The 27,999-nt window shown below is 60.7% G+C and overlaps 1 protein-coding gene across 5 annotated transcripts; it reads right to left on the bottom strand.

Moving 5' to 3' along the window:
* On the bottom strand, nt 1–27,991 carry HIP1R (huntingtin interacting protein 1 related). 5 transcript variants are annotated; one of them, XM_082853040.1, is made up of 32 exons: nt 27,662–27,991; nt 13,013–13,076; nt 12,441–12,583; nt 12,127–12,183; nt 10,970–11,050; nt 10,533–10,609; nt 10,186–10,247; nt 8,213–8,353; nt 7,449–7,506; nt 7,274–7,349; nt 6,950–7,090; nt 6,789–6,850; nt 6,475–6,547; nt 6,212–6,395; nt 6,037–6,125; nt 5,829–5,945; nt 5,637–5,738; nt 5,205–5,399; nt 4,841–4,988; nt 4,619–4,705; nt 4,169–4,276; nt 3,889–4,025; nt 3,509–3,619; nt 3,202–3,260; nt 2,936–3,006; nt 2,793–2,855; nt 2,310–2,424; nt 2,094–2,199; nt 1,858–1,981; nt 1,718–1,779; nt 1,365–1,571; nt 1–1,081 (listed from the first exon to the last, which is right to left on the bottom strand). In XM_082853040.1, exons 1-32 carry the CDS (start codon nt 27,752–27,754, stop codon nt 1,034–1,036), a joined length of 3,261 nt encoding a protein of 1,086 aa, XP_082709166.1. In that variant the 5' UTR covers nt 27,755–27,991; the 3' UTR covers nt 1–1,033. The 5 variants fall into 5 exon arrangements, with proteins under 5 accessions (XP_082709166.1, XP_082709162.1, XP_082709163.1 ...); XM_082853036.1 differs by having other exon boundaries at nt 2,324–2,424; nt 2,936–2,966; XM_082853037.1 differs by having other exon boundaries at nt 1,858–1,939; nt 2,324–2,424; nt 2,936–2,966.
* Nucleotides 27,992–27,999: the final 8 nt, after the last annotated feature.

Here is a 27,999-nt window from a genome sequence, read left to right as displayed (position 1 = left end):
AACAGTCAAAGTGCGGTTTATTGCTGATCTGACTGACAGACACTTCAACACGAGGAAATACGACACGCAAAGCGAATCGAGCTGCCGCCTTGTGCTCCTCTCCAGGCCGAGATTCTTCCTTCCAGCCAGGCCTCCCTCTTCCCAGGAGGAGGCGGGGGGCTCGGGGAGAGCGTGTTCAGCCCTCCCGGAGGGCAGCCCCCTGCCCCGGGAGCACCAGGTGCCTTTGATCTGATCCGAAGAGGGCGCAGGCAGCTCCTAGTTTCTGGGCTTTTTCTGGCTAAGTTGGAGAGGCCTGCGGGAGGGCTGGAAACCTCCCAGGGATGGGGAGGCAAAGGGAGGAATGAGGTGGCTGGGCATGGGGAGGGGCAGCCAGACCAGGGGAAAGAAAAACAGGAAGCAGGAGGGTCACCGCAGGTTCCAGCAGGAACAGACTCTAGGAGGATGGCAGCACCCGGCCTGCCCCCCTTCCCAGGCAAGGGTCTCGTCCTCAGCGCTCACCGTCACTGACGCCCTAGAGCGAGGCCCAAGGAGAAAGGGGCACTACCCCCAGCCCACCTAAGAGCATCCTGCTTTGCCTGAGGCCACACCAGGTCCCAAGAAGGCCACGAACAGGTGATGTCTTCCCCATGTCCCCAACAGCCAGCACAGACTGTGTTCTAGTCACCTCTAACCTCAGACCGCGAGTCCCAGGGGCAGGGGAGGCCCGGCCCAAACAAACACCCCCTCCAGTGGCCCTGCTTTCTGGTGTGTTGCACACAAACTCACAAAAGATCTAACTCAGAATATTAGAAATGCTCCGTGTATTTCCTGAAGAGCTGTGGCTCAGGCCTGCTGGGTCCTGGCTGCTCTGAGAAGTTCCTGTTGCAGGTAACTAGGCTCTCGTCCGGGAAGAACTGCTCCGGTCAGCCCCGGTCAGCCCTGAGCCCTTGCGCTCAGCGAGGGCTGGGCCTTCTCAGAGGCTCCTCAGCCACGAGGCCCAGGCCTGGCCGTCAGCCTCCCCGCTGGACCCCTCGGGTGGCGGGGGTGGGGGTGGCTAGTAGTTGACGAGTGGAGCCGCGTAGCTGCCATCCTTTTTGTCAAGCTGCAGGAGTCAAAGGTGAGGGGGCTCGGTGGCCATGGCCAGGAGTGCCCGACATACCTTGCGCCGGGCCCCAGGCACCCCGCTGCTCCTTGGCCCCTGGCACGAGCCCTTGGCACCTGCCGTGCTCCCTGCGTTGCTGGGACCGCGTGTCTGTCCCCACTGGTCAGTGGCTTCTGACCGTCCCCAAGGCCCGCTGCCCCACAGGCCAGTGAGCAGAGGCCGGGACAGCACTCCTGGGGCCCCTCTGCTGTCACCCCCCAACACCCGCACTGACTCCCCGCACCTGCTGGTCCTGCCTGGGGGCCACGCTGGGCTTCTGGGCCAGGGGTGGCTTCTTGGAGGTCCCACCGCGGGGGGCAGCGCTGGGCCGGCCGGGCTCATCCGCACCGGGCGTCCCCACAGCCCCAGCCAGCATGTAGTGCTGCTTCCGCAGCTCGCCCAGCCGCACGCGCTCCACCTCCAGCGTCTTCTCCAGCTCCAGGACCCGCACCTGCAGCCCGGTGCGTGGCCGCTCAGCAGGCCCACGGCCTTGCCCCAGGGGCCCTCCCGCCTTGCCGGAGCTCAGCCCCGGGAGAGGGACCAGAGAGGGACGGGGGTAGGAGGGGGGACTGGAGAGGGACAGCCGAGGGCGCCCACCTGGGTCTCCATCTCCTGCTTCTTCAGCTTGATGAGGGAGAGGCCGGAGAAGTCCATGGTGTCTGCGGCCAGAGGGGAGTGGGTAAGCATCTGGGCACCCGCCCCCAGCCCGGCCGCTGCACCGGGGCCCCAGCACTCACCTCTGTCCTCGATCTGCTCCTGGCCCGACCTGGTGGAGGCCACCACGCTGGCGGCCATCTCATTGACGGTGCGTGAGCATTCCTGCAGGCGACTCAGGTGTGGGCTGTGCTTGTCGGCCTTCACCTGGGGGGGCAGGACGGCCTGCTGGCTGCACCACCCCCACGCCCATGGTCTCCCCACCACACGTGGTGCCGCCGCCACGGTCGGGAGCCCAGGAGCCCGAGGGGAGGCTCACCTTGGAGGCCGCCACCAGCTGGGCTGTGCTGGCCGCGATCTCGTGGGAGCAGACGATGAGCTCCTCGTACTTGCCCGTGTGAAGCACCACCCTGTCAGCTGACTCCCTGGGGGCAGAGCCGGGCAGGGCCTGGGTCTCCGACCCCCTGGATGGCAGGCCGCCTCAACACCCCTCCCCAGACCCTGAGCACCACACACCCTGCTGCCCCCCCCCGACCTGAGGCGACATACACCAGCTGCGTGGCTCCCCAGCCCACGGCCTTGGAGGCGGAGATGAGGCCTTCCGTCCACCTCGAATTCTTGGCGTAAAATTCCTGCTGCGTGGCTGCCCCCTAGTGGCGACAGGAGGGCGGGGTGGACCAGTCAAGGACGTCCCGGGTGGCAACAGATCCCCACGGGTGGGCCCTCCTCCCCTCACCCCGGCCACTAGGGCGCATCCCTGGGCCGTGGAGGATTGGTCTGGGATTCCCAGGTGCGCTGCGTGCACTGGGAGGGCCCGTCAGCACTCTGCACACTCGGGCGTCTTACGCCCAACAGGAGTCCCGTGGTCGGCTTAAGCCACAGGGCGGGTGATCCGCGACGGAGAGGGCTCTGGAGTCAGGCCCCTTTCAGGAACCTGTCCCTCGCTGGCCTAGCTGTGCGGCCTGCCCGCTAGGGAGGGGGTCCCACCTGGCCCCGTGAGACCAGCGGCCCAGCTCACCCTGCCGCTCTCCACGATCTCCTTCTGCAGGCTCGTGGATGTTGTCACCAGGAGCCGGATGGCCTGCCAAGACCAAGACGTGTGTCATTCTTGGGGGCCCGGCCAGGCACAGGGCCCGCCCTGGGTCCCAGCCAGCCACTCACCTTCATCAGGTCTGTGCAGGAGTTGAGGATCCTGAGAGGAGCAGAAGGGTGAGGAAAAGAGAGAAAAGGAGCTGCAGTGCGGCCCCAGAAGCCACGGGGGCGTCAGGGTGCTCGGCAGGTGGGCCCACAGGGTCGGGCGTGCTCTGCGGTTCCCAGGCCGCCTTTCTGGAGAGCTAAGCAGTCAGGAGGGCAGAAGCCCCTCCCCCCCATCTGGAAAAACTGGGGAACCCGCCCTGGGGCGACTAGCGGGCAGAAGTAGGTCTCACCTCTCATTCACCTCCAGCTTCACCCCAGAGCTGGCATGGCGGGCCTGGTTCATCACGTCCTACACCCGATGGCAGAGCTTTGAGTGGGTGGGGAAGAGGACAGCGTGCGAGGAAAGGGGACACCCGCAGTGGACCAGCCCCGGAGCCAGGGAGGTGAGGCCCAGGGCCCGAACACCAGGGCCCCCGCCCACCCTCCCACCTCTGACCTGCAGAGGCCGTCTGGCCGCCGCACGGAGGCTGAGTGCGGAGGGGGGTGCAGCCTGCACTCAGCCCAGCGCCCCCGGGGCTCCTGCACCCTGGTCCTCACCTCGATTCTCCGCACCGCATCTTCGATGGCCGCAGACGTGGCCGCCATCTCCTTGTCCACCACAGCCCCGAGTTCCTCCTGACGCACGTCCAGGATCTTGGGCTTCAGCTCCTGGGGGATGCGGGAATCCAGGAGTCAGAGGAGGTGGATTCCACCTCCCGCCACCCCACAGAGCCTGGGAGCGAGACTGGGGCCGCCGGGCCCTAGAGAGTAGTGCTCTGTACCCACCCACCCCGTGTCCTACAGCTACAGGTTCTGCACGTGAGCACCTATTCAGCCCAAACTGGAAGGAGGTGCAGAGAAGCTAGGGACCCCAGCCCAGCACCACCGCCCCCCTCCAGACCCTGACCCACACTCGGCATCCCGGCTGCACACCTCACCTGGCCCAGCTGAAGGATGCCCTGCAGGGGGGTCTGCACCAGGCTGGGCTGGGCCTGCAGCAGAGCCTGCTGATCCTGCAGCTGCCTCACGAGCTCCAGAGCCCGCACTCCACACTCCCTGCAGGTGTCGATCAGGCCTGGGGGGAGAGGGCTGAGGGGAGCTGGCGCCGAGAACCCCGGGAGACCCTAGCCGGGTCTGACGCCAGGACCTATCAGCAGCCGCCCCCCTTTCCCGGGTCCACGGGGAGGAGCTCGTGTGACAAGCCCAGGGCGCACTTACGGTCAGCAGGGTCAGTGGGGGCCAGGTGGGAGGTGGCACTGCCGTGGACGATGGTGTCTGCGGCCAGGTGGGAGAACCGGGTCAGGGCTGCCACAAGGGCAGAGGCATCTGCGCGGGAAGAACAACAACCCTCAACGCTGCTGCTCTGGAACAGGCCCCAGTGGTGCCTCTCCTGCCTGGCAAGCCCACACAGGCTCCAGTACCCCAGCTCTCGGTGGGAAGGGACCGGGCCAAGGTCACGCAGCTGGAAAGCAGCATCGCAGGAACCACCCCCGGGTCTCTGTGACCCCTGGCCCGAAGGGCTGATCTCTGGAACCAGGCTGGGGCTTCCTGGAGAGGCGCCTGTGGTGGGAAACCGCCCCGAAAGCAGGAGGCGGCAATGGCCCGTGGGCCCGGGTCACCACCGCTGGCGGCCTCTGCCCTGCCCAGGCCGGCCCCAGCTGCACTCACCTGCCCTGGAGATCAGGTATTGGGCGTGGCCCTTCTCCAGGGCGCTCACGGCATCCAGGGCAGCCTGGGCCCTGCTCACCAGGTAGTCTGCCAGCACAGGGAGAACCGGTGAGGGGCAGAGCCTGGCCTGAGGCCCCAGCACCCTCCTGCCCGCCTCCCTCAGGGTGGGTGGGTGAGAAGGAGGGAAGAGCAACGCCCGAGCGCCTGCCACCGCGGCCCTACCCGGAGAGCTGGTGCAGCGCAGGTGCAGGGGGTCGTCTAGCTTGCCCACGGCGTCCTGCAGGATGCGCTCGGCCTCGGCAGCGGTGCCCCGCAGCATGGCGAACTGCTCATCCAGCAGCCTGCGCTGCAGCCCCTGCTCCTGAGACTCCTGGTGGGAGAAGGTGAGGCGGCGGTGAGCCAGCCAGGCCCCAGCGGAGACCCTCGCTGGGGAGGGGGCTTTAGCGAGAGGCCCTGCTGCACCCCCTGTGCCTGGGCTGCTCCCTCAGGAGCGGGGCGCGCAGCTCATGATAAAAGGGAATTCTGCCCCGATTCAGCTGTTACGCAGGGTGAGAGTGCGCGGCAGGGTGGCGGGGCGGGCCCGCACCTTGTCTGCCAGCCGCCCCTGCAGCTCGCCCCTCTCCCTGGAGCTGCGCTGCTGCTCCTGGTCCAGCGCCGCCTCCTTCTCCCGCACCAGGCTCTGGGCCGCCACCAGCTCAGCCTGCCGCTGCCGCACTTCGCTGCTCAGTGTGTCCTTCTCCGCACTCAGCGTATCCAGCCTCGAGCTCAGCTCCAACCCGCTCTGTGAACACCTGGCCGGTGAGCAGGGCTTCCAGAGGCCCCACCCGCCCCCATCCCCACCCAAATCTACAGACCCTCCCTAGGGCCCCAGGAGACTGAAGGCTGGCTGAGGCCCCAGGAACGGGTCCTGTGCCCTGTGTACCCCCTGGGGCTGGGTCAGAGCCACACCCCAAGACCAGGGCAAGCCGCTCTGAACCACGCCCCGCTCCGTGGCAGCCCGGCCTGGGAGGGCCCACACCTGCTCCGCGTGGCTCAGGGCCGCCTGCGCCCGCACCAGCTCTCCCGCCTTGGCCTCCAGCTCCCTCTTGAGCTTCTCCAGCTGGTCACTCTGCTCCTCCAGCTACGACGGGAGGGGACAGGACGTCACGGGGGCAATGGAGCTGGGGGTCACGGGGGTCTACGGGGCAGGGCCTGTGATCATGGGACGCACCTTCATCTCTGACTCCCGTTTCACCTGCTCCACCTGAAAGGCCAGCTGCTCCTTCACCCGCGCCACCTCCTCCTGGCTCTGCTGTGTCACCGTCAGCTGCTTGGCCGTGTCTGCGTTCTGCACCGGCGGGGACCAGGGACAGGCTCGGCTGGGCTGCGCTCCGGGCCCCCTCTTCCCACCGGCCCCCGTCTGCGCCCCCCGGGCCTACCTTCCGGAGCAGCTCGGCGTGTGTGGCGATGAGCTCACTGTGCTTTTCCTTCAGCTTGTTGTAGCGCGCCTCGGTGGCGCTGGCCTTCTCTGCGGGGGAGGCGGAGGCTACGGCCGTGACCCCCAGCCCGGCGGCGGCGTACCCCCCGCCCCACCCTGCCGCCCCGCCCACGCACTCTCCGCCTCTTCTCGCAGCCCCTGGTGGCGCTCGCCCTCCAGGTGGGCGGCGCGCAGCCGGGCCACCTCGTGGCGCAGCTGCTCGTTGTCCACCAGGGCCTTCTGCTTCTGCTTGCGCTGCTCCTCCAGCTCGGCCTCCAGCGCGTTCACCTGGCCCTTCAGCTGCGCCATGTACCGCTGCGCCTGGGCGGCGGGAGGGTGGGGTGTAGGTCCCCCGCGCGGGGCAGCCGCCCGCCCCTGCGCCGCCGCCCGTGCCCCTCACCTCCAGCTGGATCTTGTCCAGCTCCGTGCGGAGCGTCTCCACCTCCCTCTTCAAGGTCTCTATCTGGAGGTCCCTAGGGACAGAGGTCAGGCGGAGTCTTCCCCAGCCCGCGTGGTCTTCCCCAGCCCGCGTGGTCCCGGCGTTCCAGTTCATTCAACCGGGACGATCAGGGGACCCGGGCACGGCCACTGGTCCTCTCATCAGCACCCGCTCGGGGTTTGAGCATCTCAGGTCTGTGTCCCCAGCCAAGATCTTTCGGGATCACAGCTCCCGGAAGGCTGTTTCCCACGATGGTGGGCTCCCCCGGCCCTCACCTGTCGTCCTTCATGGAGCCATTCGGGGGTCCAAATGTCTGCTCAAAGAGGTCAGCCACCACCTGCCACGGCAAAGCACAGTGACCCCCGCCCCCACTCCCCCAGGCCAGGAGGGAGTCCCAGCCACCCCCAGTGCCCCCAGCGAGGAGGGGGCGGCTCACCGCTGGTTCCGCGGCGGGGGGCCCCGAGCCGATCTCGATGAGGTTCTCGGGCTCCTCGTCCTCGGGGGCCTCCTCGGGAATCACCACCACCGGCTTGATGTGCTCGGCCAGCGCCGAGGCCCGCAGGAAGTTGGGGGGTCCCTGAGGGGGCAGCGGGTGAAAGCGACCCAGCGCTCCCCCCAGCAGAAGGCCCTCCCTCTGCCGCTCCCACAGCCCACACGAGGCCCCACATGGCGCCCAGCCAGGCGGCCACGGTCCTCAAGCCCAGAGCCCAGGGCAGAACAGGGCTGCAGGCTGGCGGCGGCCTCTGGAGGGCGCAGGTACCTCGGGCAGCCGGGGGATCTGGATGAGCCGCTTGAAGTAGAGCATGTCAGAGGCTCTGCGGAAGAAGTTTCTGAGGCTGCGGGGACAGGGAAGGAGGCGGGAGGTCAGCGGAGCCAGGCCCCAGCCCGGTAGCCCCAGCACACGCCGCCACCCTCCACCCGGCCCAGGCTGGTACCTGTGAAACTGCTCATGGAACCGGTCCCGGTGGCCTTGCAGGGTGTCTGCCGGGAGGCCTGGGGGCAGGGAGGTGTAAGGGGACTCCCTCCTCGCTCACTGCTCTGTGCCCGAGACTTCAGATCCGCTCCCTCCCTTCCCCCTCCCTGCTCCTCCACGTTCTAGAAACCATCACAGATTAGACAGACTACCTGCCACCTGGCTGCGTCCCACCCACCATCAGGAGGGCCCAAAGAACCCCCTATGAGGAGTTCAGCTCTTGACTGAGGGAAGGAACCGGTGAGTGGGACGGGCAGAACCCTGACCACAGTGCACCGCACGTGGGCTCTGTTGGTCCGTCAGGTCGCCCTCCCTCGAGTTTGCCCAAGGTTGACACTGGAGCAGCTCACAGACCCCAGCCAGCAGCCCAGACCCTTTCTGAGCACTAAGGAGCCACCACGTGCCTCCCCCAGTCCTCCCCGCCAGCCCAGTGCGCACCCCGCTGCCGCCTCCGCCTCCGAGGCCAGGCGGTTAAGAGAACTGCAAACACGTAAAACTACGTGGCTCTTCCCACTAAATCTTTGTTTTGGAAAATAGTGATTTTTTTTATAACAAGTATGTTATTTATGTTAGTGGGTAATGAGTTTATTCCTGTTATGTTTAATTAATAAATATCTTAAAGACTGCATGACTCCCATCCCTGATACAGTCTATCAGCACAGCCCTCTGGGGCTTCGGCTGACCCTCGGGGCCGAGGCCGGCAGGGCTGGGGGCAGCGGGACTCACAGGAGTGCAGCTTGAACATGAGCTTGACCGTGTAGTGGTAGAGGGGGCTGCAGTCCTGGATGACCTGGATGAGGGGGGCCAGGCGGCACTGGCCCGAGGACATCTGGGACACGGCAATGGCTGTGTTGAGCTGCCGGAAAACTAAAAAAATAAAAATAAAAAAGGGGGGGGCGGGAGGAGCCTGAGCACGCGGAGCCGGGAGACGCAGGCGCAGACCCCACTCTGCTTACAGGCATAGTGACGACCATAGTGAGGACAGCGGCTGAGCGCTGGCCCTGACCGTCATCTCACGGCACTGTCACAGCAACCTAGACAGCTGGGTTTGAAGACGGGGCAATGGCCTGGGTAACTGGCTTTACCAGTCCCAGCCAGGCGGTGGGACCCTACCCCAGGCCCTCGGACACCAACATGCTCCTCGAGGCGAGGAAGGACCCTGTGCACTGAAGCGCTGAGGACCAAGGCCCAGCGCTCCCACAAACTGGGGTGACAGCAAGGTGGGGGGCAAAGGAAATGCAGCTCAGCTCGGCCAGCGTCTCTGGACAGCTTCCAGGCAGTGGGCCCAGGACGCAGAGCTGGAGAGACAGGGTGACTTCAACAGCCCTGTACCCATGGGCTTCCAGCTCACTCTGAATCCTAGGGAAGGACGGAGGCCTAAGGCTGTGCAGCCCCAAGGCCTCGTTCTGCAGATGTGGACACAGGCCCGGGCTTGGTCGGTCTCACAGCAGCGGGCTCAGGACGCGGTTCTGCAAACCCCAAGGGACCCCAAAACCTCACTTGCATTCGGGGTCAATCTCCCCTGACCTTGAGAATCAGCCTTTCATCCGACGGACCAAGTAGGAGGGAAAGAGACAGACACACTGCCACCCCCAACGGGCTTGCTCTCTGGGGCAAGGAGAGAAATGAGCACGTGACACCCAGGGCGGCCCACGTGGGACACGGTTCCAGATGGGTGGCCCCCAACCCGGGCCTACTCTCACCTTGCCTGGGGTGGGGCGATCTGCAAACCTCCACAGTGACACAAGGACGCCTGGGAGGGAAGGGACGAGGAGGAAGGCGCCAAGTGCTGTCCCTCACCTGCTTAAAACTTAATTACATGTCACGTCAAGTACATTTTCCTTGTAAACAATTAAAATACACGCAGAATACTATTTTGCATTTGAAAACACAATGCAGCCATTTCTCAGCTGAAGGGCATTCAGGACATTTCCCATTTGCGGCTGTTACAAACCTGGGGCAGGCAGCGCCCACTCCCCTCACACTCTCAGGGAGCCGCTGGCACCGGGGTGTGGGCACGGCTGTGGGCTCTCTCCGCCTCCCATCGTGGCGACTGGGGAGAGGCCCATCTCTGCAGCACAGCTGCCCCCAGACTCGCCCAGCCTCAGGGTCCAGCCCCGGCGCCAGGAGGATGCCCAGGCACCTCTTCCTCATTCCTGGTTTTCCATTAAAAAGGCCTTTGCCTCTCACTCTCCCATGGAGAGCATCAAGTCACCCACAAGTTGTTCTGAAGCTGCCACTGAAAACAATCACCCCCGCAACCCCAAGAGGGTGAGCCCCCTGAGATTTCCTGTTCAACAGCTACCGCGCTCCTGGGCTGGGAACTCTGACCTGACTCAGAAAGAGGCCTTTGACAGCAGAGAACGGGCCAGAAGGTCGAAACCAACTGCCTCGGGGCAGGCTCAGCGGGGAGGTGGATCGGGAACCTGAAGAGGTGGCTCCTGGCACCCCCCCGGCAACCCCCCACCCCGCGCCTTGGTGCCAGAGTGGGTTTCCTTCGGCCGGGACTGTTCCCTGGACGTACCGCCTGCCTGGCGTCCTGCAGGGGCAGTCAAGGCCTCTCCCTCCCATGCTCTGGGGGCACCTGGAGGCCCCGTGACCTGCTCCTGGTGGGAGTGTGGTCCCAGGGGGCAGGTGTGTTCAAGAATGGCTGGCCCCCAGAGGCAGCAGGCCCCGGGTCAGCCCCTCGGCTGGCTCACCTGATTCAGAGAGCTTCAGCGCACAGTCCATGTAATCAAACATCTCCACGGTGAGCTGGAAGCTACGGGGGAAGGAGGAGGGAGAGATGAGCGGGAGGGGTGCGGGGCATGGCCCTGCGAGAACCCCCAGGCGGGAGGGGGAGCACAGTCCACACACACGCCCTTGCACGGATGCACAGACGGCAGTCCTTCAGCCAAAATGCCCAGCTCCAAGTAAGCCCCATCCCTTTAGCTTTAGCCACAGCTCCTGGGCACGTGACGACCTCCAGCCCCACACAGAGCACGGCCCCCGGTGGGAACCTGGGTGAGGAACGCCGCAGGAACAGACGGGAAACTGGGGGACTCACACGTTGTTGACGTCGGTCCCAGCAGCCTTCTCCAACACCTCGTCTGTCACCTCCAGGCCCGCAGGGAACTCGGGGTGCTGCGGAGAAGACACCCCCACTCAACCGCAGCCCCTCTCAGCTCTGGCCCAGCACCGCTTCTAGCTTTTGAGGGAGGGAAAGGGGCTGGAAAAGCCCCCTAGCCTGTAGAGCCACCATCTGCCCCGGGCAGTGACCACAGAGACCAAGACACAGAGGATGGGACGTCCACCTGGAGCCGAGGGCAGGGCTAAGACCACCTCCCGCGCTGGGAAACGCCTCCGGGCCTTCTGACTTCCCTGCAGTCTGTCCCAAGCTCCCCCTTGGGTCAGGTGGGGACAGGACAGATCCCACCTTCTGAGACATTTTGGAGGGAAGAGCCCAGGGTCCCACCAGCCCCACGATTCCCCTGAGGAAACTACCTTGAGGTGGAAGGAGATCTTGGTCAGCAAGAGTTTGGTGTAAATATTCACCAGCTGCCCATATCGGTCATGCAAATGGCCCTGTGGAGAAAGGGCCCTGGGTAAGGACACACTGCCCATGAGCTTGCCCAGGAACCCCACATGGCAAACAAGGAAGGCGAGGTTGGAAGATGCAAGATGATGAGCAGGGTGTCAATCCTTCAGCCTCCCATGCTGTCACTTATTCATTCAACAACCATTGCTCAACCCACCAGAGGTGGCCAACCTCCTTTCCCAAGGGCCTCTGCCAGCCCCCTCTCTGCCTATCGCTCTCTTCTTCTCACTCTTGCCAGAGAGACTCTCGGGACAAGAGAGCTCCTCGTCCAGGGCAAGAGGCCAATTCTGAGGTGGGATGCTCTACTGAAATGCTGGTGGGGGCTGGGGAGGTACGTTCCGACGGGCGCGTGAACACATCCTCCCCGCAGCCGCCTCCAGACACCACGTCCCCTGCGGCCACGCCTGCTGGGCCCACATCTGCAGATGGCACCAGGGACGCCACCTTCCTTACTTCAAGGGGCGTCCCCTCTGCAAGCCGGTCAGTTCCCAGAGGCCACCTGGCCCCCGCCCCGGCTGCTGGGGCCCCAGCAGTGCTCCCAGAGGGCAGATAAGGCCAGAAGCCCTCTCTCCACTCAGGGGACGCCCCTAATTCCTGAGGGTCGTGGAGTGGATCTAGAATACAAGCTCCTGGGGCTCTGAGACTTCACTGTGGATGAGACACTTCTGGAGAGCCTGCTGAAAATGCAGACTTCCAAGATTCAGAAGCTGCCGGTCCTGGGGGCTCAGAGTCTGCACCACTTACCCAGACTCAGGGTGGGGTAGTGAACTCACAGGGACTGAAGGGCTGCTGATTTCTGGAGCCGGAGGGCCCGTTAGGGATGTGTTTGGGACTTCTGCGCCAGGCCTTAAAAGCAAGGCTCAATTTCATTTACTGATGCTCATCGCCCGCTCATCCCCCAATGAACACGGCTCTAACTGTGCTGGGAGGAGGAGGCGGGGGGCACCACTGCAGGTGCTCTGTTCCCCCCTCGGGCCTGTGTGCCAAGCAGGATGGCGGTGGACTTTCCGGGTGGTGTTGCTGGCAAGGCGCTAAGGCCACCATGCCCGCTCCCTGCACCTACCCACAAGTCTCCGATCTCCCGGATGTTGCTCCGGTACCGCTGGCAGTCGTGCAGCACCTGCCCAGAGGGGGAGACGAGGAGGGAGGATAAAGGAGCCAGAGCCTTCGTCGGCGGGGCGGGGGGGGGGGGGGGCCGGTCCCGACACTTGCTCCCATGTACGGGGTGCAGGCAGCAGGCAGGGTGGGCCAGCCCGGAGCTGAGGGACACAGACGCCGGGACAGCCCTCATTTCAAAGGATGTGGCTCTGGGCCTCCCTGGGGTGTTCAAGAGGCGGCAGACGGAGGGCCCGGGCCCCCGGAACAGTGGCTACTCACGTTGGGGTGCCCATCTCGAAGGACCTTGTGGAGGACGTGGCAGAACTTCCAGCTGAGGATGGAGCTGCTGGGAAGCGGCAGCCCGATGGCATAGGACCAGAAGGTGAAGGCCCCCTTCTCGTGGTGAGTGCCCAGGATGATGCCTACCAGGGTCAAGGCCAAGTGCAGGCAGCAGGGACTCAAGCGTGGGGGAGGTCGGGTGCTCAGCAGGTGCAGCTGAACTGAGCGCAGAGAGGCGGGTGGAAGGCCGCCCTCCCCCTCCCCACACCCCTCCCTGCGTCGGCCACAGCTCACCAAGAGCTACAGCTCTCAGCCAAGCAAGAGAAAGGGCGAGGTCACGCCCCACGGATTCAGCTGGGCCCAGGGCCTAAGACAATAGGGGCCTTCCTGAGATGGGACTCAGAGTCTGGAAGGAGCTGAGCGAGGCTGGCCCAAGGCCACGGGGGACGCCCGTCATCAGGCCATCTGGCGCGCCCACTGCTCCCCTAATTCACTTCCCCCACGTCCTCTTCACCCTCCCCGCCTCCCCTGGGGCCCAGAGGGACGGAGGCCGCTGGCAGCAGGGAGGATACGCCGGGCATGCTTCTCCTTCACAGGGGCCTCCTGGGTGTTGATGGCTTTGCTGATGCTGATGGCCTGGGAGGGAACAGAGGAGGCAGAGGTCAGAAGCCCACCCGGCAGGCTTCCTGGGAGAGACCACCCAAAGGGGGAAGGGGCGACACACAGACAGGACCGATCCTTCCAGCCGGTTAAAGGCGAGAGTAGAGATAAGGGAAAAATAGAAATTCTCTATCCTAAGCAAACCAGACCACTCAAGGCCCTTCTTCACGTGACATGTGCAGCTCAAACTACAGCTAAGACCCGATGCCACAGCACACAGAGCTTCCAGAGGCCTGGGAGGTAAGGACGAAAGCCGGCTTGTGCTGCAGGAGAGCAACTCTGATCTGAAAGCTGCGTGTGATTCCTTTTCCCCAGAAGGCGTAGCCCCTGGGGCCCAGGGGAGCCGCCAGTCCCCGCAGGACATCCTCCATCAGGTCTCTCCTCTGGGAGAGGCTGCTGTGGCCTGAGCCCTCTTGCACTCCACCAAAACATGCACGTCACCCCTACTTTACCACGGGGCACGGCCTGGAGACATGAGGCCTCACAGCCACTTTGTGGAAAACCAGGATAAACCAGGTCCCATCGCCTGTCCACATGCATCCTGGACGAATCCTGACTCAGCTCCCACCCCCACCGACACAAACAGCGACAGCAGCCCCGCCAGGGGTGGCAGGAAGGGGGACCCGCTTAGCACACATGCTGCTACCACTCAGGCCCTGAGCAAGCGGCAAACTCATCCTCGATGCACGCCCCCTCCCACCTCCAGCTGCTGGAGCCTTGTCTCGTCCCCCTTAGTTCAACACCACCTCTTCCGAGAAGTCTTCCTGGATGTGACTGCTCCCTCACACAGGCTCAGGGCACTTACTGTCACCCCCATCCCACTCACCCAGGAACCACCGCCGGCCCTGGGTTTATTTATGGATATGTTTTAATTCTGTACCTGGCGGCAGGTCTTGTAAGCCTCTGTCCACCCACCCAGCCCCGAGCTGGGGGCATCTGTGCTTGTGGACCGAATGAGAAGAGCTGCCGGTGCCACTGGTGGGAGGGACAGGATGAGGTCCCTGACCAGTGCAGACTCCTCTCCAGGTCAGCCGATTCTCCCACGTCTCCCACAGGTCCTCCACCAGGGCCCACACTGCCCCAGGCCGTCCAGGGGACTCGCTGAGCAGGGCAAGCTGTGCGCTCACCCTGCAGCCCGGCCCTGCGTGGACTTGTCCACAGCAGGCCCAGCAGTGGCGGGAGCGGGAAAGGGCAGAGAGGGAGCCCCGAGGGGCAGAAGAGCTTGCTTTCTTTTTAAACCAGAGGCCACTGTGCTCTCCACCTCTGGCCTGGGCACAATATTAACTGCCCCTGCTGGGCAAGGAGGCGACTTCTCTCATCTACAGTCTGCTGTGACCCTACTGTGGTCCTGCTTTGCAAAGCAGTGAGATTTCCTCTGTAAGAAAAGCAACCCCCTGAGAGCCATGGCCGCGCTTTCTGCTCAGACTCACGGACCTAGGAGATGCTGGGGGCTGGGCTAGCCCCTCGCACCCACCCCAGCAAGGCTGGCTGACCTCCTTTCACACACAGTGCCCATTGTGGCCATTCCCCGGGGCTCGGGGAGAGCGGGTCTGCAGCACGCAGCATACTAGGCCCCTGGGACACAGACGACTCCCCAAGCATCAAGGCTGGGCTGGGGGAGTGGCTCTGGCCTCGCAGTACCGGGGTCCTGAGAGGAACGCAGACAGGCTCTGGCACCTCTTACACTCCAAGCCTCAGCGAGCCAGACACGAGGGCTCCCTCACCATCTGTTCTGTGTTTGCCGACCCTCTGCCAACTCGGCCTCCCCGAGGCCCCAGCGCCTGCCTTCCCTCCCCAGGCATCACCGTGAGAGAGGCCGGACCCCGAGTGTACCGGTCCTGGCCCCGTGAACATCACGCCCCGCCAGGCAGAACTCTGCCCACAGCAGCAGCGATGAGGACAACAATCGACAACCAGCAATTCCCGGGCACTTGCTCCCCTGCGCCAGGCACAGGCAACACGCTCCCAGCAGCAACCCTAGCGAATGGGCGTGGCCCCACTTTCCTGATGAGGAAACTGAGGCTCAGGGAGTTGGGGTATCTCGTCCGTACAGCTAATAAGGGCAAAGGCAGGTCTGGCTGTGTCCTGAACGATTCTGCTATCCAGCTCCCAGGTACCTCCCTCCAGTACAGGTACAGAGCTGGGAAGAGACACCAGCCCACAAGCCGGGAGTGCCTGTCTCGGGGAGGGTGTGTAACCCCATCCCCCAGCTGCCCTGACACTTGAGCTGGCTCTGATGACTGCCACCTGTTCAGAAGATCCCAGGCAAGAACAGAGCAGAGCCAAAGTCACACAGGCAGAGCAAGCTACCCAGGAGGCCGGGGATGCAAAGATGCCACCTGCAGTCCCAGCAAGTGCTCTGTCCTCCGCAGACACCCACGAGGGGCGTGCTGACCCCCTCCCCCCCCAGGGCCTGCAGCTGGAGAGGAGAAGCAGAGACGCCCTGAAGGGATGGGCTGGTGGGGCCGGCGGCCCAGGGTAAGCATTCCCACCGCGCAGCCTTCCCCAGAGGCCGCTGGGCACAGGCTTTTACTTCACCGTCGGTCCAAATGTATACGGAGCGCCCTCATGGCTGGGCCCCGGACCCCCGGAAAGAGTGCCTGCCCCTCCCCTCTGGGGAATCTGCTCGCCTGTCCCCTCCCTGCCGCCACTCTACTTAAATCTGCCGATTTATGCTTCTCCGTGTGGTCCGCACCCAACAGTGTCTTCCTTATTTGTCTCTTGTCCTCCCCCCACTCCCAGCCCATGTCTACACCACGAGGGGGGGGGGGGAGTGGTTCCGCCTCTCTGGGGCTGCTGTGGCCCCAGCCCCTAAACGGTGCCTGGCACATGGAAGGTCTTCAGAGGCAGTGAGGGAGGCTCCCGGGCCCCACAGAGAAGTGGTGACTCAGGCACCCGGGAGTCTGTCTGGCCCCCTCCGCCCAAGCGGTGCCGCCCGCTCCCCGCGCCGGCTGTAGGAACAGGGTCCCTCCCGGCGGGAACACGGCCCTGCTGTGTGCAGGCGGCAGATGTGTGGACCGGGAGGCCTCACAAGGAGGCACAGTGCTCACACAGAGGCGGGTCTGTGGACACTGCACAAGCCTGCTTTTCCGCCAGGCGCGGCAGCCAAGCCCCGTCCCAGGAGGGGGCGGCAGGCCCCCGGGATGCCCGTCCCTCCCCTGCCCGTCCTGAGCGGGCCGCAGAGGCGGGGAGAGCACTGGGGCTCCTCCTCAGCCCTGGAATCTGTGCTGGGCGACTCTGACGTGGCTTAGCTCCTGGGTTTACAGTCCAGGTGCAGCTCGGACTGCAACATCTGGTTCCGTCTACACAAGCATGGCATCCTCACACCAGCCCAACGAGCGACTGTAGGAAGCCTGAAGGAGGAGGGGCGGTCAGAGGGGCACCGGGGACCATCGTGTGGGCTCTCTCTAGCTTGCCAGCCTGCAGAAGGCTTCCTTCCGCCCCGGTACAGGGGCAGTTCTGACAACAGCAAGTATAATCCCTCACGACAGGCGGGATCAATTGCCATGGAGAGAGCCTTCTGGGAGACAGAAACTTCGAGTGGAATGGATTGATTAGGGGCCTGGGTGCCGAGATGGACGAGCCAGAGCCGGAGAGAGAGGGTCCTGGGGGGGGCGGAAGGGGCAGGTGGCGACCGTCTTGGGGATCTGTTTATCTGACTTCCCACTCGACTTCTGAGTGGCCATGGATGGGGGGCAGGGAGCAGCCAAGCAGGACAAGAGCGGTAACGGTGGGTCTCTGACACCCCCAGATATGCCCAGGGGGGCTCTGGGGGAGGGAGCTGGAGGGCGGGCAGAGGCGCGCTTCTCAGAGCCCTGAGGGTGGGTGACTAAACAGTGTCACGGCCATTCAGACCACCGCTGCTACTTCTGTGCTGGAAAAATCCCGAGCCCAGGCCCAGGGAGCCACCTCCCAGCGAGGGGCCTGACCCTCCGGAGGGCGGCGGGGGACAAGGCCGAGGGGTGGAAAGGCTCTAGCAGGCTCTGGAGACACAGCCAGAATTGCCGGCACCAGGAAGCTGGCAGGAGGCATATCTCATGCCAGAGGCCAGCAAACTGGCCTCAGTAAATGAATAATAAAATGATTTTTATCGAGTTCAGCCATGTGCCAGGCACCGTGCAGAGCACCTCACCATTATCGTCTCGTCCTAAGTAACCCTTGAAGCATGTGGATGAGGAAATCAAAGCTCAAGGTCACAATGACGAACACAGGCACTATTCTAGGCACTGTCCCCACATAGACAACCCTCCCCCGTTAAGCGGGGTCGAGCAGGCTGCTGGCTCTGTAGACTGTCGCCTCAGCCACCACCGGGTCCCCTCAGCCTCTCTCACTGGGGGACGGGCCGGGCTAAGGGAGCCGTGCGCCAGCGCGCGCGTCCTCTGGTCCCCCTTTGTCCCCCTGCAGGGACCCGGCTCCCGAGGGCCTGGTGTCACTCAGGGAGGACCTGGCCCAACTCCAAGTCAAAACACAGGTTCTGGATCCAGGATTCGTTCAAACCGCAGGTAAGAACAGCAACTGTGTGGCACTGAGCAGCTCAGGGGGCTCCCCCACGGCTCCCCCATTCCCGCAGGTGAGGCCTTCGGACCCTGGGGCCCCCTCTGGGCCTTCAGCTCGGCTCCCTCCCGGGGCGGCTTCTGTCCTGCAGCCAGGGCGGGGACGTCTGGGAAGGCCTCTTACAAGGGCCCCACTGGGTCCATGGGAGCCAGAGCCTCAGGACACACCTGCCCCTGCTTCCAGGAACAATCTCGTTCTTGTTCGTCACATAAAAGCCCCATCTGCTGCCAGCAGAGGCCCTGGGAGTCAAGCCTGAGGAGGCAATCCCCAGACCAGGCCAGACAGAGCCACCAGTGGCACTTGTCCCTGGACAGGTGACTCCCAGGGACACACGAGAAAGCATCTAGCTGCTGGTTCAGGAGAGAGGCGACCCAGCTGAGGCAGTGGGGCCGGGGCAGGAGCCCCAGCAGGTGATATTCCCAAGAGCCTCGGCCCCTGCTGTGGACTCGAGACAGAAGCCTTGGGGTGTGGACGCCGTCAGCGAAGCCGGGCAACCAAGCTGGGACGCTCTGGTCAGCAACTGCACACAGCAAGCCCTTCCCTGCCCCGTCGCCTGTGGGGCTGCATGCCAGACAAAGGGGCCCCAGGAAGAGCCACGGGGAGAGGATGGTCACTGAGGATAGAGCAGGAGAGCGGCGCATGAGGCCACAGCCCGGTGTGCACCAACACTGGCCACACCATTCTAGAAACCCACAGCCCCTGCAGGGGGTCAGAACCAAGTGACCGCAGAGGCTGCAGCCCTGGACGTTCTCTGCGAGATCCGACGTCCTCCAGGCCGTGGGGAGCTCTGCACAGCAGAGGAACGTGGACTCAGGGAGACCCCTTCCCCAGGAGCCCACGTGAACGGGGCCAAATACAGGTCTGCTCACCCAGTTCCACCATTGCCAGCCATGGCACCCCAGCGCACAGACCCCGGTCCCATCCACTCTGACCCACAGGGGCGCCTTCACTTTAGAAGCTTCCCCTTTCCCGTCTGGGAAGCAGGAGCAAAAAACCCTTGAACTCTTTGAGAATGCAAACACACACAAAGTATGTCTGGAACATCTAGCTTTGCTCTAGCCACACCGTCTTCCTTCTGTTCCTCAAACAGGACAAGCCCGGTCCCACCCCCAAGCCCGGCTGTGCTTCTGGGGTCACCCTGCTCTGAGTTAAAACGCCCCTCCTGGGGGGGTCTCCCCCAACCATCCTAGCTAAAGCAGACCTCCCTCCACACAGATAGCTTCCTCCTGGTTACTTTCACCCAGGACATTTATTCCCTGAAACTATCTTTTTTTTTTTTTTTTTTTTGCGGTACGCTGGCCTCTCACTGCTGTGGCCTCTCCTGTTGCGGAGCACAGGCTCCAGACGCGCAGGCTCAGCGGCCATGGCTCACGGGCCCAGCCGCTCCGCGGCATGTGGGATCTTCCCGGACCGGGGCACGAACCCGTGTCCCCCGCATCGGCAGGCGGACTCTCAACCACTGCATCACCAGGGAAGCCCCCCTGAAGCTATCTTGTTTACCATGTATTCTGTTTCTACCTCTGACCCCTGAACAGACGTACTTGGTACAACAAATCCTGTTGGTCTTGCTACCTGCTGTACCTCCAGTCCCAAAACCCGTGCCTGGAGGTCAATAAATCTTTACTGGATGAATGAAAGAGTGAATACTTGAATGAACGAAAGCTCTTTCAAATATAAGTACTGGTTAAATTCAAGGCAGTGTGTGTGTCTCTTTCTCTAGCTAAAAATTTATCCACTAGAGTTATACAGTAAAGGCAACTATAAAACATTTTCTATTTTTAAAATCAACCCTGAAATGAATCAGACTCAATCCTCCTTGTACTGTTATCATGACGCGCTTCACGGTGGCACTTGGCAGGGACAAAAAAACATCCTTCAAAGAGCCGGGTCACAGGGACTGGCAGAGAGGTGGGTTATCCTGCTTTAGTGTTTCCAAAGAGTTGTTTGAAGGACAGAAAGATCTCATTCAAATGCTTTGCCACCTCAAAGGCCATTGATGAAACCAAACACAGGATTTCTGTAGCCGAGGAGGCGGCTGAATGCGGTCGCAGGCAAAGCGGTGGGGAGCTCTGGGCCAGAGGTCTGCAGCTCAGTCATTTCAGCAGAGGGAAGTCAGGGCAGCAACACCATCCTGCGATTCAACCGTCTCTTCCCTTTATTCACGTCCCCCAGTGCCTGCTCTGTCCAGGCCTCTCAATCATTCGACCATTTATGAAACTGCAGGGAGGCTCGCGCTGCGGCCGCTGCTCCTCTGCAGGAGCCCCCGGCAGGATCCTGCCATCCACCAGCATGAGGCTCACTAGGGGACGCTGCCACCTCTCCCCCGGGCTCTGCCGGTGACACATGAGGAGGAAGAGATAGGAGAGGAGGACATGGCCCGAGTCCCGCCTCCAGGATGGACAGGGAGCCAGCCTGGGCAGCTCCTTGCCTGGGCCCTGGTGACACCACTCCATAGACCTGTCTGTCCCACAAGCCAGGGGGCTGAGCCACTCCCTGGCGGGAGAACCTAATGCATTTGAAGGTTGTGTTTATTTCAGCAAGAGGAAAAACAACTCCACCTCTACTCAACTTTTCTCCAAGAACTCAGTCTTTCCCTGCAGTGGGAGCCATGGCTTTTCAGGCCTCACTGAGTGGCAGCATCAAAAAAGGGAGACCCACGGGCCCCCGTGGCACCATTATTCAGCGCACGCACGCCGAGCGGGTCCCCCGAGCCGGGCAGTCCTGGGTGCTAGCACACAAGGAGCCAACACTGTCCGTGCCTGAGGATCTTGGGGCTCAGAGGGTAGTGCTTAGGGGCTCGGAGGGGGAGGCAATGCAATCCCTTCTCCGTGACCCTGGATCTAAACACACGCCTGACCTCACGGCCGTCCACTCCTGCCAGTTCAGCTGCAGGGTTTGGGGAGACGGGAATAGTGGGAATAATATCATGAGAACTAGGGCAGCCTAGTAAGGCTCGGGCAGGAGGAAAGCGGTTGACGGCTTCGCAAACAAGGTGATATTTGAGTCCACCCTGGAGTCAGGTGGAGCTGGGGGGAGCGGGCTGGGGGGAAGGGTATCGCTGACAGCGCGGCCGGCTGGCAAAGGCTCTTCAGGCCCCAGCTCAGGTTAGCCGGCTGCGTTTCCCTGTCCCCCCGCCAAGCAGGCCTAGACTCGACTCCAGAGTTTCCACTTCGCACTGTTGGACTCAGTGCCCAGGCAGGTTTTATTCACAAATGGGACGCTGGCCTGGGGGCAAGGTCAGGAGGGCCGGCTTCCCCCGACCTCCCTGGGGCTCCTCCCTGGGGCACCTCCCCAGGGCTCCTCCCTGGGGCTCCCCACCTAAGTATCTTCCAGAGGACGGTGTCACCTGGGAGCAGGCCCTGCCGTCCTGGAGAACGGGGCGCCGCAGGATCGCTCTTCCAGGAACGGGCTGCTCCCCACCTTCCCAAGTCCACCCAACCCCCGTGGCGGATCTACTGCCCTCCCCCACAGCCCCAGCTCCCCATTCACAGACGCTCAACTAGAAGCTCAGGGACGGAACCAAGGGGGCATCATTTCCATTTCTTCAGTCCAGCCCACCTTCCCATACACAACGTAACAGCCAACAGCCGTTCAGGGCAGCATTCACTCTGCCCCAGGAGCTGTGTCATCCTGCAAATCCTCCATGACTCGGGCACTACGATTATATCCACATTGCAGACGAGGAGACTGAGGCACAGAGTCTCGCTCTTAACAGCTCTGCCACAGCACACCTGTTCATCTCCCACCTCCTTCGTCAAGACGAAAACCCTTGGAGGGGATGAGAATGATCCTCATCTTCCCGTAGCACATCCCAGAGCACCAGAAGCAAGCCCACACGTACACAGTAAGTGGCCCCTCATGAACGTGTCGTGGGACAAACGTACAAAGACGGGGAGGGGGAGGGGAAGGACGAGCAGCCACAACCCCACCCCAGCCTGAACCAACAGGTCACCGGATACCCGGGGAGCCCAGGGGGCCTGCGGCAGGAAACCCCAGGAACCAGGAAGTCAGCAGCTGCCCTGAGCATCACCAAGCTGGCTGATGCGGCAGAAGCAGGTGGAGGGTGTCCGAGGGGCGCGCGACAGCAGCGCAGCTGGAAGGAAGGGCACGGCTCACTGCCCGCCGCAGCTGGCCCACCTCCAGGGGCCGGGGAGGAAGGCAAGTGCCGCTGGGGCAGCTCACTCAAGGCTCTGCAGGCAGCATCCTGGGGGTCGTGAGCCTGGTTCTTTCTCTCTTCCTTTTCAGAAAGCCTTGCTCACCTCTGTTCTTTGGCCATTCGACCAGCCTGCAGTGGGTGCCAGGCCCCTTGCCCCTGCCCTCAGGGAGCTGACCGACGTGGGCGGAGCTGGGGGGGGGGGTTCTGGCTTTCACCATGTGGTTTAGATTTCCTCCCAAGGTTGGGGGTGGGGGAACTTTTTTAAAATAAACATTTAAATGAGGCCCAGAAAGGGGTTGGTAGCTAACAGTGTGGTAATGCCACACGAAGACAGAAAGGGAGCGTGTGTAACTATTCGCAATAGCCAAGACACGGAAACAGCCTAAATGTCCATCGACAGATAGATGGATAAGGTATGTATATATACATATATATATATATCCACACACACAATGGAATATTATAAAGCCATTAAAAAGAATGAAATAATGCCATTTGTAGCAAAATGGATGAACCTAGAGATTATCATACTAAGTGAAGCGAGTCAGAAAGAGAAAGATAAATACCGTATGATATCACTTACATGTGGAATCTAAAATACGACACAAATGAACCCAAAACAAAAACAGACTTACAGACTAGAGAACAGACTTGTGGTTGCCAAAGGGGAGGGGGTGGGGGAGGGAAGGACGGAGTTTGGGGTCAGCAGATGTAAACCATTACATATGGGATGGATAAACAACAAGGTCCTACTGTAGAGCACAGGGAACTATAGTCAATATCCTGTGATGAACCACAATAGAAAAGAATATATACGTATAACGGAGTCACTGTGCTGTACGACAGAAATTAAACACAACACTGTAAATCAAATATACTTCAATAAAATTTTGTTTAAAAAAGGGAGTGTGCATAAGTCTGCCTGCCTGGCAGAGGGGGTGTTGGCATATGTGGGAAGGGAAGTCAGAGCAGAGGAAACAGTGTGCAAAGGATGGGAGTCCAAAAGACTATTGCCAATTTGGGAACAGCCTTCAAACCAGAAACTCAAGTTCCCAAACACCTGTCTGTGTCCTGTGGCTTGCCTTCAGTAATGAGATTCTAAAGAATTCCTGGTTAGGGAACTTTAAGAAAACAGACCGGGCTTCCCTGGTGGCGCAGTGGTTGAGAGTCCTCCTGCCGATGCAGGGGACACGGGTTCGTGCCCCAGTCCGGGAAGATCCTTACATGCCGTGGAGCGGCTGGGCCCATGAGCCATGGCCGCTGAGCCTGCGCATCTGGAGCCTGTGCTCCGCAACGGGAGAGGCCACAACTGTGAGAGGCCCACGTACCGCAAAAAAAAAAAAAAAAGAAAATAGACCTATGAGCCCAGGACTCCAATCCAAGCCAAATCACTCCAAATCTCCAGCATTTAGACACAGAAGAGTTTAAAAGCGCCCCAGGTGATTCTAACACCCTGACGTCCAATCCAGTAGCTGCTGGCCACGTGTGGCTAATGAAGGCCTGACATGTGAGCCCAAATTGAGATGTGCTATAACAAACACAAAACGGAGTTTGAAGACTTGGTAGGAGGAAAAGAATGTATAATTCATAATTTTTATAGTGATTACGTGTTGGAGTGGCTATATTTTGGATACACTGAGCTAAATAAAATATATGATTAAAGTGAATTTCACCTGTTTCTGTTTGCGTCTTAGTGTGGTGAAGTAATCTAAAAACGATACACGTGGCTCCTATTCTGTTTCTACTGGACAGCGTTTTTCTAACGTGAGCTGGCCTGAGAAGCCCTGAGTGTCAATAAATGTTAATTTTTACAAGACTGCAGTTCCACAGAGGCTGCAGAAGGGACACGTCACTGACCTGGAAAATTGGACCTACGAACAGTTTTCCACCTGCTGCTCCCCCTCCACAGCTCCCACCCCACCAGAAAACCCCTAACACCTGCGGAGCTTTACCCCGAATGCCTGTATCTAATGCCCTTCTTCCCCGCCGGGCCTGGTGTACTGAGCCGCGTGGCCCCTCTCTCATCCTAACCTTACAGGAAGCTTTTGGGCTCTGTTTCCATTTCCTGCAGGGGAAACCGAGGCCCAGATGGCAAAGGCGCACTTAGACAAGGAAGAAGGTTGGAGTTTAGCATTTCCAGGACTCCAATCTGCTGAGTCCTCACCCATGCTATACCTCAAAGACGGATCTCCTCCCTCATGGAAGGTATGAAACAGTTCTCAAATGAAGCTTTTTTTTTTTTTTTTTTAAGCGGTACGCGGGCCTCTCACTGTTGTGGCCTCTCCCGTTGCGGAGCACAGGCTCCGGACGCGCAGGCTCAGCGGCCATGGCTCATGGGCCCAGCTGCTCCGCGACATGTGGGATCTTCCCGGACCGGGGCACGAACCCCTGTCCCCTGCATCGGCAGGCGGACACTCAACCACTGTGCCACCAGGGAAGCCCTCAAATAAAGCTTTTTGGGGGTGGGGAAGGGAGAAAGATGGCTAGCTGACCATTTGCAGAGCACTGTACTACGTGTTTTGCACCCTGTAGGTATTCGTGGCCTACTGCTGCTACAACAAACGGCCACTATTGGCTCAGTGGTTTAAAACGACACAAATTTATCATCTTACAGTTCTGGAGGTCAGAAGTCCAAAACGGGTCTTCCGGGGCTAAAATCAAGGTGCCAGCAGGGCTGCGTTTCTTCCTAGAGACTCCGTGGAAGAGTCCACTGCTTTGCCTCTTCCAGCTTCTAGAGGACACCTACGTTCCTCCAGCTTCAAAGCCAGTGATGTCTGGTGGCGTTGTCCTCACCTCACACCAGCCTGACCTCCTCCCTGGCCTCCCTCTTCCACATTTAAATGCCCCGTGATTACACTGGGCCCACCTGGATAACCCAGGCTACGCCCCCTATTTTTAAGGTCAGCTGATTAGCATTTTCTCACCCAGGGCTGTAACATATTTACAGGTTCCAGGAATTAGGACGTGGACATCTTTGAGGGGTCCCTCTTTAGCCCACCCCACCATTTCTATCCCTTAAAACAGCCCTAGGAAGTAGACGGAATCATCTCTATTTTTATAGACCAGGAAACAGGAGTTAAGCACCAGGAACACAGGCTAGCACTCGGGTGTTAGTTACCGCTTTCCATGGTACCACACCATCTTTTTAACGAGACAATCAATTTTCAGGTTCAGGACATACAGGTATACTGTATGCCACACTATTCTGCATTCAGAATACTACAACAACAAAAAGCCAATACAATTTTGTCACTTCCATTTTGAAAAGGGGTTTTATCACCAAAGGGACTAAAGTCTTGGGGAAGAATAGACCAGCTTTCTGGACAGTGCCCCTGGGATTACACACACGCACTCGCATACCCACATCGTACAGCAAACACAAGTACCTGCCACACGAAGGATGCATGACTGCCCCCTTCTTTCACACTCCCAACTGGGGCGGGGAAGGAACCTTTTTGCAAAACAGGGTGTGGCCAGTCAAGAAAGCAAATATGGAAGCATTTTTCCTCCTCTTGACCCAGAAACCCAGGAGGAAAAGCGAGGCTGGTGGGATGGTAGGGGACTTAAGTTCTAAGGAAACCAAAGTGCTCCTCTGCTACACAGGACGCTGTGGTCAACGTGAAGCCACAGGCAGTGCAGATCAAAGGGAAGGTGTGTCGGTGGGTCGGATATACTATTTTCTGTCCAGAAGGAGACGTGTAAGCAGCAACCTCAGCTCTCCTCGTCCTTTCCACCAATGAGGTCTGGCTGGCAGCTCACTAGATATTTCCGGGAGCGATCTAATTAAATATTAACCATGCACAAAACCTGATTCCTACATCCCTCAATAAGTCACTCTGAAGATAATCAAATCTAGACACTGAACCTGAATTCCATGTTTCCAGAAAATAGCCCTGGAATGGGTAAATCCTATGAGATTCACCTATTAGAAAGAATTATTCATGAGAAAAACCCAACCAGCAAAAACAAAACACCCTCTTGTTTACCAAACCAACCACCAGAATAAGTTGTCCTGTATCAGAGATGCTTTCTCTTTGACATTCAGAAAGCTTGCCCTTGATTTAAAACAATTTAAGAGTAAGATCAATGAACTTGGCCCTTTAAATTCCATCTCCTCTATGTAGCAATCTGACCTCTTTATAGCTCTTCAAAACCACAGAAAAAACAAAAAAGTCAGTGAATGAATAAATCTTCTGACAACATCCAGATTCTCTCTGCCAATTAAAATTTTCTCCCCTTCCTTCCGCAAGTTCCTGGCACAATTAATTATGTATTAATGATTTTAAATTAAATGCCACATGTGTTTTTATGACGGGCTATCCGGGCTGAAAATACACCAGGGGCCAGATGATGATGATGACAGCAAAGGCTAAATTAATAATTTGCGGCTCGGCTGGTTCAGCACTAGTCTTTTATAGAGCCAAGGTTTTATCATTTTCCTTGTTAATCTCAAGCACAAAGGTTAGATGTTTCCCCTGCATTTTTTCTTACTTCAAAACAAAAGTTATTGTAGGCTGCATGTGCTAACTTGAATTGAAAGACACCGCACAAGTCACTGCTCCTGGCAGGGAGAGGTGGGAAGGACCTTGCTAACGGCAGACACAAATGTCATCATCCTACTTTAGACAGGAGCGAGTGGGTTCCTTCTGGCTTTTGGTTTTTGTTTTCTGGGTTTTTTTTTTTGGCCGCGTCGTGCGGGATCTTAGTTCCCGGACCAGGGATTGAACCCGTGTCCCCTGCACTGGGGGCGTGGGGTCTTAACCACTGGACCGCCAGGGAAGTCCATGGTTTATTTCTAAAGTAAAAATTTTCTGCCGTTTCAGTCCTGGTTGACTTACTTTGGCAAAAAACCCAGTATGCTCCCCCCTCCCCCAGGCATAAGAATACCTCAGTGTTTGTCAAATAAAAAGGAACAGAAAACCAGAAACAGCAACGCCCTCATCAGTGTGGTCTCAGCAGGAACACATGGACAAATACACACCCCCGTCATTGTTTCATTTTTAAAATAACCCTCCCAGGATAGGCCACCCTCTGGAAGAGATGCGGGCGCGTGGGAAGTGCAGGAAGGGAGCCCTAGGAAGTTTCTGTCTGTCAGGCGCCGTCATTTAATAAGGGGGTGTGAACCTGTTTATACGTGGGCCAGCGCTCGGGCAAACAAGTCTGGCTACAGACGTGAAACTTTTCGCCCAGCAGATAATAAGATATTGTGCGGCCCTGAAAAACAGCTCAGGAGAAAAGGAAGCAGGGAGTTTCCTTTAAGGAAATGCATTGCTTCTCCGAGGAGGGGGCATTCTTTTAAGCCGTGGGAAAAGTAGACGGAGCCCGGGAGAGGCGGCGCGGCCAGGGCGGAGAAATCCAGTCGGGCCGCCCCGGCCGGGCGCACCCAGGCCGGGACGCACCTTGACCCCACCTGGCCCCCAGCCGCGTCTCGGCTCCCTCCACCTGGCCCCTCCCGCCCCTCGGCTCCTAGCCACCTCGGTTCCCGGCCGCCTCTCAGTCCCTGGACACCTCGGTCGCCTGGCCACCTGGTCCCCTGGTCGCATCTCAGTCCCCGGCTGCATCCCAGTCCCCTGCCAACCCGGTCCCCCGCCACCTCGGGCCCGGGCGCCGGCTCGCGCTTCCGGTTCACCTGCGCGCGGGTCGGCTCGGGCGGCGAAGGCCGGGGAGCTGGGTGGCCGCGGCCGAGATGCGGCCGGGGCCCCCCAGATGGTCGGGGAGCAAGGGGTCCGGGGAGCGGCCCGAGCTCCCGGCGCTCTGGAGGCGGGCGCAGGCCGGGCCCCGAGGGACGCGTGTGAGGGGAAGGGGGGACAGCGCCGCCCGCCCGCCGCCCGCCCGCCGCCCCGCCGCTCGCCTGGGTCTTGTCGAACTGCTCGCGCTCGGCCTCCAGGCTGTGGCCAGGCCTTCGACTCAGCACCCGCGCCGGCACGTTCTTGATGCTGTTCATCCTGCCGCCGCCGGCGTTCCTGGGCCCGGCTCCGCGCGACTGAGCGATCCAGGCCGGCCGCCCGCGCCTAGGCACCGCGAGGCCGCCCGCCGTAAGGCACCGCCCGCCCGCCGGGGGAGGAGCCGCCGTCGCCCCGCCCACGCGCCCCGCCCCGCCCGGCCGCGCCCCTGGCCAGGGTAGGGACACAGCCCGGGGCCCCCAGGCCCTCGACGCCTCTCGTGTGCGAGCGGAAACACCAGTCCCTC

This window comes from Leucopleurus acutus (genome assembly GCF_964270905.1).
Source record: "Leucopleurus acutus genome assembly, chromosome: 13".
Lineage (NCBI taxonomy): Eukaryota > Metazoa > Chordata > Mammalia > Artiodactyla > Delphinidae > Leucopleurus > Leucopleurus acutus.
Note: the sequence above shows the minus strand (reverse complement) of the source record. Positions and strands in the feature narration are given on the sequence as shown.